The 12,467-nt window shown below is 32.9% G+C and overlaps 1 protein-coding gene and 1 non-coding gene across 2 annotated transcripts in view; one reads left to right on the forward strand and one right to left on the reverse strand.

Annotated features, from left to right (window-relative positions):
* f8 (coagulation factor VIII, procoagulant component) overlaps nt 1-9,777 on the reverse strand; it is a 31,459-nt gene extending 21,682 nt beyond the window's left edge. The window contains exons 1-3 of the mRNA XM_067393023.1: nt 9,588-9,777; nt 8,741-8,838; nt 8,524-8,646 (exon numbers count right to left, since the gene is read on the reverse strand). Of these exons, the coding sequence (XP_067249124.1) occupies nt 8,524-8,646; nt 8,741-8,838; nt 9,588-9,736 (370 nt within the window). The 5' untranslated portion in view covers nt 9,737-9,777. The remainder of the gene's footprint in view (nt 1-8,523; nt 8,647-8,740; nt 8,839-9,587) is intronic.
* A 1,498-nt stretch (nt 9,778-11,275) lies between these two features.
* trnas-gcu (transfer RNA serine (anticodon GCU)) lies at nt 11,276-11,357 on the forward strand. The gene has a single exon. It is a non-coding gene; the product is annotated as a tRNA-Ser (tRNA).
* The last annotated feature ends 1,110 nt before the right edge of the window (nt 11,358-12,467 follow it).

Below are 12,467 nucleotides of genomic sequence, written 5' to 3' on the forward strand. Positions count from 1 at the left end.
GTTATAAAGTCAGAATTGCGAGACAAAGTCAGAATTGCGAGTTATAAAGTCAGAATTGCGAGACATAAAGTCAGAATCGCGAGTTATAAAGTCAGAATCGCGAGTTATAAAGTCAGAATCACGAGATATAAAGTCAGAATCACGAGATATAAAGTCAGAATTGCGAGATATAAAGTCAGAATCACGAGATATAAAGTCAGAATCACGAGATATAAAGTCAGAATTGCGAGTTGTAAAGTCAGAATTGCGAGATATAAAGTCAGAATTGCGAGTTATAAAGTCACAATTGTGAGATATAAAGTCAGAATTGCGAGATATAAAGTCAGAATTGCGAGACATAAAGTCAGAATTGCGAGTTATAAAGTCAGAATTGCGAGTTATAAAGTCAGAATCGCTAGATATAAAGTCAGAATCGCGAGTTATAAAGTCAGAATTGCGAGATATAAAGTCAGAATTGCGAGATATAAAGTCAGAATTGCGAGATATTAAGTCAGAATTGTGAGACATAAAGTCAGAATTGCTAGATATAAACTCAGAATTGCGAGATATAAAGTCAGAATTGAGAGATATAAAGTCAGATTTGCGAGATATAAAGTCAGAATTGCGAGTTATAAAGTCAGAATTGCGAGATATAAAGTCAGAATTGCGAGATATAAAGTCAGAATTGCGAGTTATAAAGTCAGAATTGCGAGACAAAGTCAGAATTGCGAGTTATAAAGTCAGAATTGCGAGACATAAAGTCAGAATCGCGAGTTATAAAGTCAGAATCACGAGATATAAAGTCAGAATTGCGAGTTGTAAAGTCAGAATTGCGAGATATAAAGTCAGAATTGCGAGTTATAAAGTCACAATTGTGAGATATAAAGTCAGAATTGCGAGATATAAAGTCAGAATTGCGAGATATAAAGTCAGAATTGCGAGTTATAAAGTCAGAATTGCGAGACAAAGTCAGAATTGCGAGTTATAAAGTCAGAATTGCGAGACATAAAGTCAGAATCGCGAGTTATAAAGTCAGAATCACGAGATATAAAGTCAGAATTGCGAGTTGTAAAGTCAGAATTGCGAGATATAAAGTCAGAATTGCGAGTTATAAAGTCACAATTGTGAGATATAAAGTCAGAATTGCGAGATATAAAGTCAGAATTGCGAGACATAAAGTCAGAATTGCGAGTTATAAAGTCAGAATTGCGAGTTATAAAGTCAGAATCGCTAGATATAAAGTCAGAATCGCGAGTTATAAAGTCAGAATTGCGAGATATAAAGTCAGAATTGCGAGTTGTAAAGTCAGAATTGCGAGTTGTAAAGTCAGAATTGCGAGACAAAGTCAGAATTGCGAGTTATAAAGTCAGAATTGCGAGTTGTAAAGTCAGAATTGCGAGACAAAGTCAGAATTGCGAGTTATAAAGTTAGAATTGCGAGTTATAAATTCAGAATCGCGAGACAAAGTCAGAATTGCGAGTTATAAAGTCAGAATTGCGAGACAAAGTCAGAATTGCGAGTTATAAAGTCAGAATTGCGAGACAAAGTCAGAATCACGAGATATAAAGTCAGAATCACGAGATATAAAGTCAGAATTGCGAGTTGTAAAGTCAGAATTGCGAGATATAAAGTCAGAATTGCGAGATATAAAGTCAGAATTGCGAGACATAAAGTCAGAATTGCGAGTTATAAAGTCAGAATTGCGAGTTATAAAGTCAGAATCGCTAGATATAAAGTCAGAATCGCGAGTTATAAAGTCAGAATTGCGAGATATAAAGTCAGAATTGCGAGATATAAAGTCAGAATTGCAAGTTATAAAGTCAGAATTGCGAGACAAAGTCAGAATTGCGAGATATAAAGTCAGAATTGCGAGACATAAAGTCAGAATTGCGAGTTATAAAGTCAGAATTGCGAGTTATAAAGTCAGAATCGCTAGATATAAAGTCAGAATCGCGAGTTATAAAGTCAGAATTGCGAGATATAAAGTCAGAATTGCAAGTTATAAAGTCAGAATTGCGAGACAAAGTCAGAATTGCGAGATATAAAGTCAGAATTGCAAGTTATAAAGTCAGAATTACGAGACAAAGTCAGAATTGCGAGATATAAAATCAGAATCGCGAGTTATAAAGTCAGAATTGCGAGTTATAAAGTCAGAATTGCGAGATATAAAGTCAGAATTGCGAGTTATAAAGTCAGAATTGCGAGATATAAAGTCAGAATCACGAGATATAAAATCAGAATTGCGAGATATAAAGTCAGAATTGCGAGTTATAAAGTCAGAATTGCGAGATATAAAGTCAGAATTGCGAGATATAAAGTCAGAATTGCGAAACATAAAGTCAGAATTGCGAGTTATAAAGTCAGAATTGTGAGATATAAAGTCAGAATTGTGAGATATAAAGTCAGAATTGAGAGATATAAAGTCAGAATTGCGAGATATAAAATCAGAATTGCGAGATATAAAGTCAGAATTGCGAGTTATAAAGTCAGAATTGCGAGTTATAAAGTCAGAATTGAGAGATATAAAGTCAGAATTGAGAGATATGAAATCAGAATTGTGAGATATAAAGTCAGAATTGAGAGATATGAAGTCAGAATTGTGAGATATAAAGTCAGAATTGCGAGTTATAAAATCAGAATTGCGAGATATAAAGTCAGAATTGCGAGATATAAAGTCAGAATTGAGAGATATAAAGTCAGAATTGTGAGATATAAAATCAGAATTGCGAGATATAAAGTCAGAATTGCGAGTTATAAAGTCAGAATTGCGAGTTATAAAGTCAGAATTGAGAGATATAAAGTCAGAATTGAGAGATATGAAGTCAGAATTGTGAGATATAAAGTCAGAATTGAGAGATATAAAGTCAGAATTGAGAGATATAAAGTCAGAATTGAGAGATATAAAGTCAGAATTGCGAGATATAAAGTCAGAATTGAGAGATATAAAGTCAGAATTGAGAGATATAAAGTCAGAATTGAGAGATATAAAGTCAGAATTGAGAGTTATAAAGTCAGAATTGCGAGATATAAAGTCAGAATTGCGAAACATAAAGTCAGAATTGCGAGTTATAAAGTCAGAATTGAGAGATATAAAGTCAGAATTGAGAGATATGAAGTCAGAATTGTGAGATATAAAGTCAGAATTGAGAGATATAAAGTCAGAATTGAGAGATATAAAGTCAGAATTGAGAGATATAAAGTCAGAATTGAGAGATATAAAGTCAGAATTGCAAGTTATAAAGTCAGAATTACGAGACAAAGTCAGAATTGCGAGATATAAAATCAGAATCGCGAGTTATAAAGTCAGAATTGCGAGTTATAAAGTCAGAATTGCGAGATATAAAGTCAGAATTGTGAGATATAAAGTCAGAATCACGAGATATAAAATCAGAATTGCGAGATATAAAGTCAGAATTGCGAGTTATAAAGTCAGAATTGCGAGATATAAAGTCAGAATCACGAGATATAAAATCAGAATTGCGAGATATAAAGTCAGAATTGCGAGTTATAAAGTCAGAATTGCGAGATATAAAGTCAGAATTGCGAGATATAAAGTCAGAATTGCGAAACATAAAGTCAGAATTGCGAGTTATAAAGTCAGAATTGTGAGATATAAAGTCAGAATTGTGAGATATAAAGTCAGAATTGAGAGATATAAAGTCAGAATTGCGAGATATAAAATCAGAATTGCGAGATATAAAGTCAGAATTGCGAGTTATAAAGTCAGAATTGCGAGTTATAAAGTCAGAATTGAGAGATATAAAGTCAGAATTGAGAGATATGAAGTCAGAATTGTGAGATATAAAGTCAGAATTGCGAGTTATAAAATCAGAATTGCGAGATATAAAGTCAGAATTGAGAGATATAAAGTCAGAATTGTGAGATATAAAATCAGAATTGCGAGATATAAAGTCAGAATTGCGAGATATAAAGTCAGAATTGTGAGATATAAAATCAGAATTGAGAGATATGAAGTCAGAATTGTGAGATATAAAGTCAGAATTGCGAGTTATAAAATCAGAATTGCGAGATATGAAATCAGAATTGTGAGATATAAAGTCAGAATTGAGAGATATGAAGTCAGAATTGTGAGATATAAAGTCAGAATTGCGAGTTATAAAATCAGAATTGCGAGATATAAAGTCAGAATTGAGAGATATAAAGTCAGAATTGTGAGATATAAAATCAGAATTGCGAGTTATAAAGTCAGAATTGCGAGTTATAAAGTCAGAATTGAGAGATATAAAGTCAGAATTGCGAGATATAAAGTCAGAATTGCGAAACATAAAGTCAGAATTGCGAGTTATAAAGTCAGAATTGTGAGATATAAAGTCAGAATTGAGAGATATAAAGTCAGAATTGCGAGACAAAGTCAGAATTGCGAGTTATAAAGTCAGAATTGTGAGATATAAAGTCAGAATTGCGAGATATAAAGTCAGAATTGCGAGATATAAAGTCAGAATTGCGAGACATAAAGTCAGAATTGCGAGTTATAAAGTCAGAATTGCGAGTTATAAAGTCAAAATCGCTAGATATAAAGTCAGAATCGCGAGTTATAAAGTCAGAATTGCGAGATATAAAGTCAGAATTGCGAGATATAAAGTCAGAATTGCAAGTTATAAAGTCAGAATTGCGAGACAAAGTCAGAATTGCGAGATATAAAGTCAGAATTGCGAGACATAAAGTCAGAATTGCGAGTTATAAAGTCAGAATTGCGAGTTATAAAGTCAGAATCGCTAGATATAAAGTCAGAATCGCGAGTTATAAAGTCAGAATTGCGAGATATAAAGTCAGAATTGCAAGTTATAAAGTCAGAATTGCGAGACAAAGTCAGAATTGCGAGATATAAAGTCAGAATTGCAAGTTATAAAGTCAGAATTACGAGACAAAGTCAGAATTGCGAGATATAAAATCAGAATCGCGAGTTATAAAGTCAGAATTGCGAGTTATAAAGTCAGAATTGCGAGATATAAAGTCAGAATTGCGAGTTATAAAGTCAGAATTGCGAGATATAAAGTCAGAATCACGAGATATAAAATCAGAATTGCGAGATATAAAGTCAGAATTGCGAGTTATAAAGTCAGAATTGCGAGATATAAAGTCAGAATTGCGAGATATAAAGTCAGAATTGCGAAACATAAAGTCAGAATTGCGAGTTATAAAGTCAGAATTGTGAGATATAAAGTCAGAATTGTGAGATATAAAGTCAGAATTGAGAGATATAAAGTCAGAATTGCGAGATATAAAATCAGAATTGCGAGATATAAAGTCAGAATTGAGAGATATGAAGTCAGAATTGTGAGATATAAAGTCAGAATTGCGAGTTATAAAATCAGAATTGCGAGATATAAAGTCAGAATTGCGAGTTATAAAGTCAGAATTGCGAGTTATAAAGTCAGAATTGAGAGATATAAAGTCAGAATTGTGAGATATAAAATCAGAATTGCGAGATATAAAGTCAGAATTGCGAGTTATAAAGTCAGAATTGCGAGTTATAAAGTCAGAATTGAGAGATATAAAGTCAGAATTGAGAGATATGAAGTCAGAATTGTGAGATATAAAGTCAGAATTGAGAGATATAAAGTCAGAATTGAGAGATATAAAGTCAGAATTGAGAGATATAAAGTCAGAATTGCGAGATATAAAGTCAGAATTGAGAGATATAAAGTCAGAATTGAGAGATATAAAGTCAGAATTGAGAGATATAAAGTCAGAATTGAGAGTTATAAAGTCAGAATTGCGAGATATAAAGTCAGAATTGCGAAACATAAAGTCAGAATTGCGAGTTATAAAGTCAGAATTGAGAGATATAAAGTCAGAATTGAGAGATATGAAGTCAGAATTGTGAGATATAAAGTCAGAATTGAGAGATATAAAGTCAGAATTGAGAGATATAAAGTCAGAATTGAGAGATATAAAGTCAGAATTGAGAGATATAAAGTCAGAATTGCAAGTTATAAAGTCAGAATTACGAGACAAAGTCAGAATTGCGAGATATAAAATCAGAATCGCGAGTTATAAAGTCAGAATTGCGAGTTATAAAGTCAGAATTGCGAGATATAAAGTCAGAATTGTGAGATATAAAGTCAGAATCACGAGATATAAAATCAGAATTGCGAGATATAAAGTCAGAATTGCGAGTTATAAAGTCAGAATTGCGAGATATAAAGTCAGAATCACGAGATATAAAATCAGAATTGCGAGATATAAAGTCAGAATTGCGAGTTATAAAGTCAGAATTGCGAGATATAAAGTCAGAATTGCGAGATATAAAGTCAGAATTGCGAAACATAAAGTCAGAATTGCGAGTTATAAAGTCAGAATTGTGAGATATAAAGTCAGAATTGCGAGATATAAAGTCAGAATTGCGAGATATAAAGTCAGAATTGCGAAACATAAAGTCAGAATTGCGAGTTATAAAGTCAGAATTGTGAGATATAAAATCAGAATTGCGAGATATAAAGTCAGAATTGCGAGTTATAAAGTCAGAATTGCGAGTTATAAAGTCAGAATTGAGAGATATAAAGTCAGAATTGAGAGATATGAAATCAGAATTGTGAGATATAAAGTCAGAATTGAGAGATATGAAGTCAGAATTGTGAGATATAAAGTCAGAATTGCGAGTTATAAAATCAGAATTGCGAGATATAAAGTCAGAATTGAGAGATATAAAGTCAGAATTGTGAGATATAAAATCAGAATTGCGAGATATAAAGTCAGAATTGCGAGATATAAAGTCAGAATTGTGAGATATAAAATCAGAATTGAGAGATATGAAGTCAGAATTGTGAGATATAAAGTCAGAATTGCGAGTTATAAAATCAGAATTGCGAGATATGAAATCAGAATTGTGAGATATAAAGTCAGAATTGAGAGATATGAAGTCAGAATTGTGAGATATAAAGTCAGAATTGCGAGTTATAAAATCAGAATTGCGAGATATAAAGTCAGAATTGAGAGATATAAAGTCAGAATTGTGAGATATAAAATCAGAATTGCGAGTTATAAAGTCAGAATTGCGAGTTATAAAGTCAGAATTGAGAGATATAAAGTCAGAATTGCGAGATATAAAGTCAGAATTGCGAAACATAAAGTCAGAATTGCGAGTTATAAAGTCAGAATTGTGAGATATAAAGTCAGAATTGAGAGATATAAAGTCAGAATTGCGAGACAAAGTCAGAATTGCGAGTTATAAAGTCAGAATTGTGAGATATAAAGTCAGAATTGCGAGATATAAAGTCAGAATCGCGAGTTATAAAGTCAGAATTGCGAGTTATAAAGTCAGAATTGTGAGATATAAAGTCAGAATTGCGAGTTATAAAGTCAGAATTGTGAGATATAAAGTCAGAATTGTGAGATATAAAGTCAGAATTGCGAGATATAAAGTCAGAATCGCGAGTTATAAAGTCAGAATTGCGAGTTATAAAGTCAGAATTGTGAGATATAAAGTCAGAATTGTGAGATATAAAGTCAGAATTGCGAGTTATAAAGTCAGAATTGCGAGACATAAAGTCAGAATTGGGAGATATAAAGTCAGAATTGAGAGATATAAAGTCAGAATTGCGAGATATAAAGTCAGAATTGCGAAACATAAAGTCAGAATTGCGAGTTATAAAGTCAGAATTGTGAGATATAAAGTCAGAATTGAGAGATATAAAGTCAGAATTGCGAGACAAAGTCAGAATTGCGAGTTATAAAGTCAGAATTGTGAGATATAAAGTCAGAATTGCGAGATATAAAGTCAGAATTGTGAGATATAAAGTCAGAATTGTGAGTTATAAAGTCAGAATTGCGAGTTATAAAGTCAGAATTGTGAGATATAAAGTCAGAATTGCGAGTTATAAAGTCAGAATTGCGAGACATAAAGTCAGAATTGGGAGATATAAAGTCAGAATTGAGAGATATAAAGTCAGAATTGCGAGATATAAAGTCAGAATTGCGAAACATAAAGTCAGAATTGCGAGTTATAAAGTCAGAATTGTGAGATATAAAGTCAGAATTGAGAGATATAAAGTCAGAATTGCGAGTTATAAAGTCAGAATTGTGAGATATAAAGTCAGAATTGCGAGATATAAAGTCAGAATCGCGAGTTATAAAGTCAGAATTGCGAGTTATAAAGTCAGAATTGTGAGATATAAAGTCAGAATTGCGAGTTATAAAGTCAGAATTGCGAGTTATAAAGTCAGAATTGCGAGTTATAAAGTCAGAATTGCAAGACATAAAGTCAGAATTGCGAGTTATAAAGTCAGAATTGTGAGATATAAAGTCAGAATTGCAAGAATTTTATCAAAGAATTGTGATAAAAATGCACACTTGCGAGAAAAATTACCTTTTTTATTTAGCGGCGGAACCAAGCTTCTGTAATTCTAACTGATGGCTGAATCTTTGTATTACTCAAGTTTATTGCCTCAAGAAGAATCACTTGTTGTATTCATCAATAGTTAGTCACTTTGGATAAAAGCGTCTGCTAAATGAATGAATGTAAATTTCTATAGAATTCCAAGAAGATTAATGCAAATTTGCTGCACATTCCATCAGATTTACCTTCCGATTGTTTCCAGTACGGAATACCGATGGGAGAAATACTGAAAGCTTGTGATGCAAAGTTTTTGAAGTGCACCACAACCCTGTCGTTCACCACTGTTCTGATGGTCGGGCCTTGAATACCTGAAACAGGTGGAAAACAGAAATAAATTAACTTTCTATTTGTTTCATTCGAAACATCTTAATGTTTTTCCTAAGAAGCAGAGTTTATACTGACCAGCCCATGGAGGTTTTGACTTTGGCGTTGTAAAAGTGGAATCGGTGTATTCCGTATATACAGCCTTGATGTATTTCTGGACACCAGATGCAAATTTCCTGTTCAGAATGAATAAACTGTAAATAACCATCTATACAAAACAATGCAAAGCAATAAAACAAAAAACAATGCACACAAGGGGCAATTTCTTAATGCAATGCAAAATGTTCAGTTATTGTACCAGACATTGTCTTTTAATATTTCAGTATGTTCTGTCTTATAAAGTATTATGAATGGTTGCAAGAAATATGCATATTCAGCAAACAATCCTCTGCGGTTTCACACTGATGAACTGTTATCACACTCTGTTCTAAAACACCAAGATGTTTGTTCTGACCGCATGCACTATTCATAAATCACTTCTAGAATATATCAAATATAAATAACAGGCATCTGCTTTTTGTTTTTTAATTTTTTAAAAAGTAACCAAATTAGGCTTCCTAAAATGATCAATCAAACTGTTAACGACACTGAATGCAAACTTATTTCACTTTTGTCACGCTCTGTTTAACTATGGAAGCGTAATTGAAATTTGGACAGTCCTCAAAGTTTTTGCCTTTGAATGTTGCTGGACTGAGTCCATCTCAACTAATGAAAAGACCAAACACTTTCTCAAAGCTGTTTCCTTTCAATACTGACTAACTGATGACAGTATGCTTTATAGTCACATTCTAGTTTATACCACAGTTTGAACACAATTGTGTTTTTTGAGAACACTGTAATAAGATTTCATAAATGGTGCATAATAAAACATTTTGGGTTGTAATGCATGTAATTATTATGTGTTCATAATGATAGAAGTGCCCACCTCTGGTTTGCTGTAGGATCTGCTGTGTCTGTAAACACATATTCCCACTTAGTTTCCACTGCTGCGATGAAGAACTCCAAAGTCTTCGCCAGGACACAGGAACACTTCAGACACAACGTGAGGGAGAGGAGGAACGGCACGACCTTCATCACTGGAGCTCAAGTTAGACACGCTGACTGAATGTGATGCTGGGATGCTGTCGGGACATATTTAACTGTGAAAAGTGTTTAGGGAGGAGCCAGAAAGAGAAAGAGAGAGAGAATGTGCATGATAATCATGAGTAATAATGAGTGTCTGAGTCATAGAAAGAATGAAGTAAGAAAAGAAAGAAAGGATGACTGTTTGCACAGTTTTGTAAATTCCTACTAGCCTATTTTTATGTCTTTTTCAGCGGTTTTAGTGATGCTTGTCAATAGCACTTACAAAAGTCTTCATTATATTTACTTAATATTTAATTACATTATCACTGGAAACAAAGTACAATTGTGTGTCTAAAGCAGAGGATCTTCAGTATTCTTAGCCCAGGGCCAAAAATATTTTGTTTATCTGAAACCCACACTTAAAAACTGTAAATCTGGGCTTTTAGGCAAAAAAAAAAAACATGGGCAAATACAGACATTATCAATGAAATATCTATTTTAAATCATATTAAACATTTAAACATTCACAGAAACAACCAAACTAACAAAATATAACACAAGTTTTTTCCAATGAAAGTTTCTGAAAGCTTCTTACAATTTTTAGGTAGGCTATTATTACATAAATTTAATGGGTTTATTGTAGTTTTCTTATAATGTATTTATTGTTTTATATATTTTGGAGTGAACTATGATATTACATTTCTAAAGAAAATAAATCTGATTAAACAGGTTGGATACTTCTGTGAATAATAGTAGACATTTGTAAGCAATTTGCTTACAAAAAACTTTTCGCCCAGTTCTGAAAAAAACCCTCTTAGGGTTTTATTTTAATTGTTAAATAATTACTCGTTACTTTTTACATGTCCAAACAACACATTATTTGATTTTGTCATCTTTGGATCGTGTGCTAATTAGTGTCAGTCCATTAAACCGATGCACAGGAGCTGACACCGCGGAGTGATATGATTTCTCAAGTGCGGACCGCGTCACACAAACGATATTGCGTAGTGATATTATCATTAGAAAAAAGCCTTGTAGTCCCGGTTAGTTCAGTTTCACAGTCACGGTGCGGGAGAGCGGACTAACCAGAGCACATTTAATTTACTAACTTAAGTTAAGCTAAAGCAGTTATTGTACATTTCGGCTATAAACACACATCGTGACCCATACTTTAAGAAAAACTGCATTAAGACTAGGATCTAGACTAAAGTGAAGCATTTGCTTTCTGTTTTATCTTGTGTAACATGTAAACATGGGCTTTCAGTGTCAAGAAGACGTCCTAGATTAGCCAAAAAGGAAGATATTGAACATTATACAACAGAGACTGTCTGATAATTGAGATGTAACTGCGCCCCCTTGTGGACATGACAGTAGCGAGCGCGCGCATACACACACGCAGAAACGTGTATATGATTTGACGTCCTCGCCTGATAAACCGGTAAGAAGATCAGAACTGATTATGTAGCATTGAACCGAGTTTAGGGTAGTTTTAAAATAGCTATCACGTGCCGCCACGAGCACCTGTACAGAACGCACATGCGGTATCGTGACGAGGTGGCCGAGTGGTTAAGGCGATGGACTGCTAATCCATTGTGCTCTGCACGCGTGGGTTCGAATCCCATCCTCGTCGGTACAGGTTTTGTTCTTGAAAAAAGTTTAGCCAGGACAGTAATTTGGAAAAATCTTCATAAGCACTTCTGCATATTAATTCAAGAAAAAGGAAAATGATGTAACTAATATACAGTACAGTCCAAAAGTTTGGCACCACTAAGATTTTAATGTTTTTAAAAGAAGTTTCGTCTGCTCACCAAGGCTACATTTATTTAATTAAAAATACAGTAAAAACAGTAATATTGTGAAATATTATTACAATTTTAAATAACTGTGTACTATTTTAATATATTTGACAAAGTAATTTATTCCTGTGATGCAAAGCTGAATTTTCAGCATCATTACTCCAGTCTTCAGTGTCACATGATCCTTCAGAAATCATTCTAATATGCTGATCTGCTGCTCAAGAAATATTTAATGTGTACAATTGTACAAAATATTTGTGTACAATATTTTTTTTCAGGATTATTTGATGAATAGAAAGTTCAAAAGAACAGTTTTTATCTGAAATCTAATCTTTTGTGACATTATAAATGTCTTTACTGCCACTTTTGATTGATTTAATGCATCCTTGCTGAATAAAAGTATTCATTTCTTTAATTTCTTTTCAAAAAAGTAAAAATAAAAATTCTTACTGAACCCAAACTTTTGAACGGTAGTGTATAATGCTACAGAAGCTTTGTATTTCAGATAAATGCTGTTCTTTTGGACTTTCTATTCATCAAGGAATCCTGAATAAAAAAAGTACACAACTGCTTTTAACATTGAAAATAATCATAAATGTTTCTTGAGCAGCAAATCAGCATATTAGAATGATTTCTGAAGGATCATGTGACACTGAAGACTGGAATAACGATGCTGAAAATTCAGCTTTGATCACAGGAATAAATTACTTTGTCAAACATATTCAAATAGAAAACAGTTATTTAAAATTGTAATAATATTTCACAATATTACTGTTTTTACTGTATTTTTAATTAAATAAATGTAGCCTTGGTGAGCAGACGAAACTTCTTTTAAACACATTAAAAATCTTAGTGGTTCCAAACTTTTGGACTGTACTGTATATCACCATAATTCTTCAGTTGATTAATCGCAGTACATTAAGACAGATCCGTTTTCTGTAATG

This window comes from Chanodichthys erythropterus, chromosome 1 (assembly GCF_024489055.1).
Source record: "Chanodichthys erythropterus isolate Z2021 chromosome 1, ASM2448905v1, whole genome shotgun sequence".
Taxonomy (NCBI): domain Eukaryota; kingdom Metazoa; phylum Chordata; class Actinopteri; order Cypriniformes; family Xenocyprididae; genus Chanodichthys; species Chanodichthys erythropterus.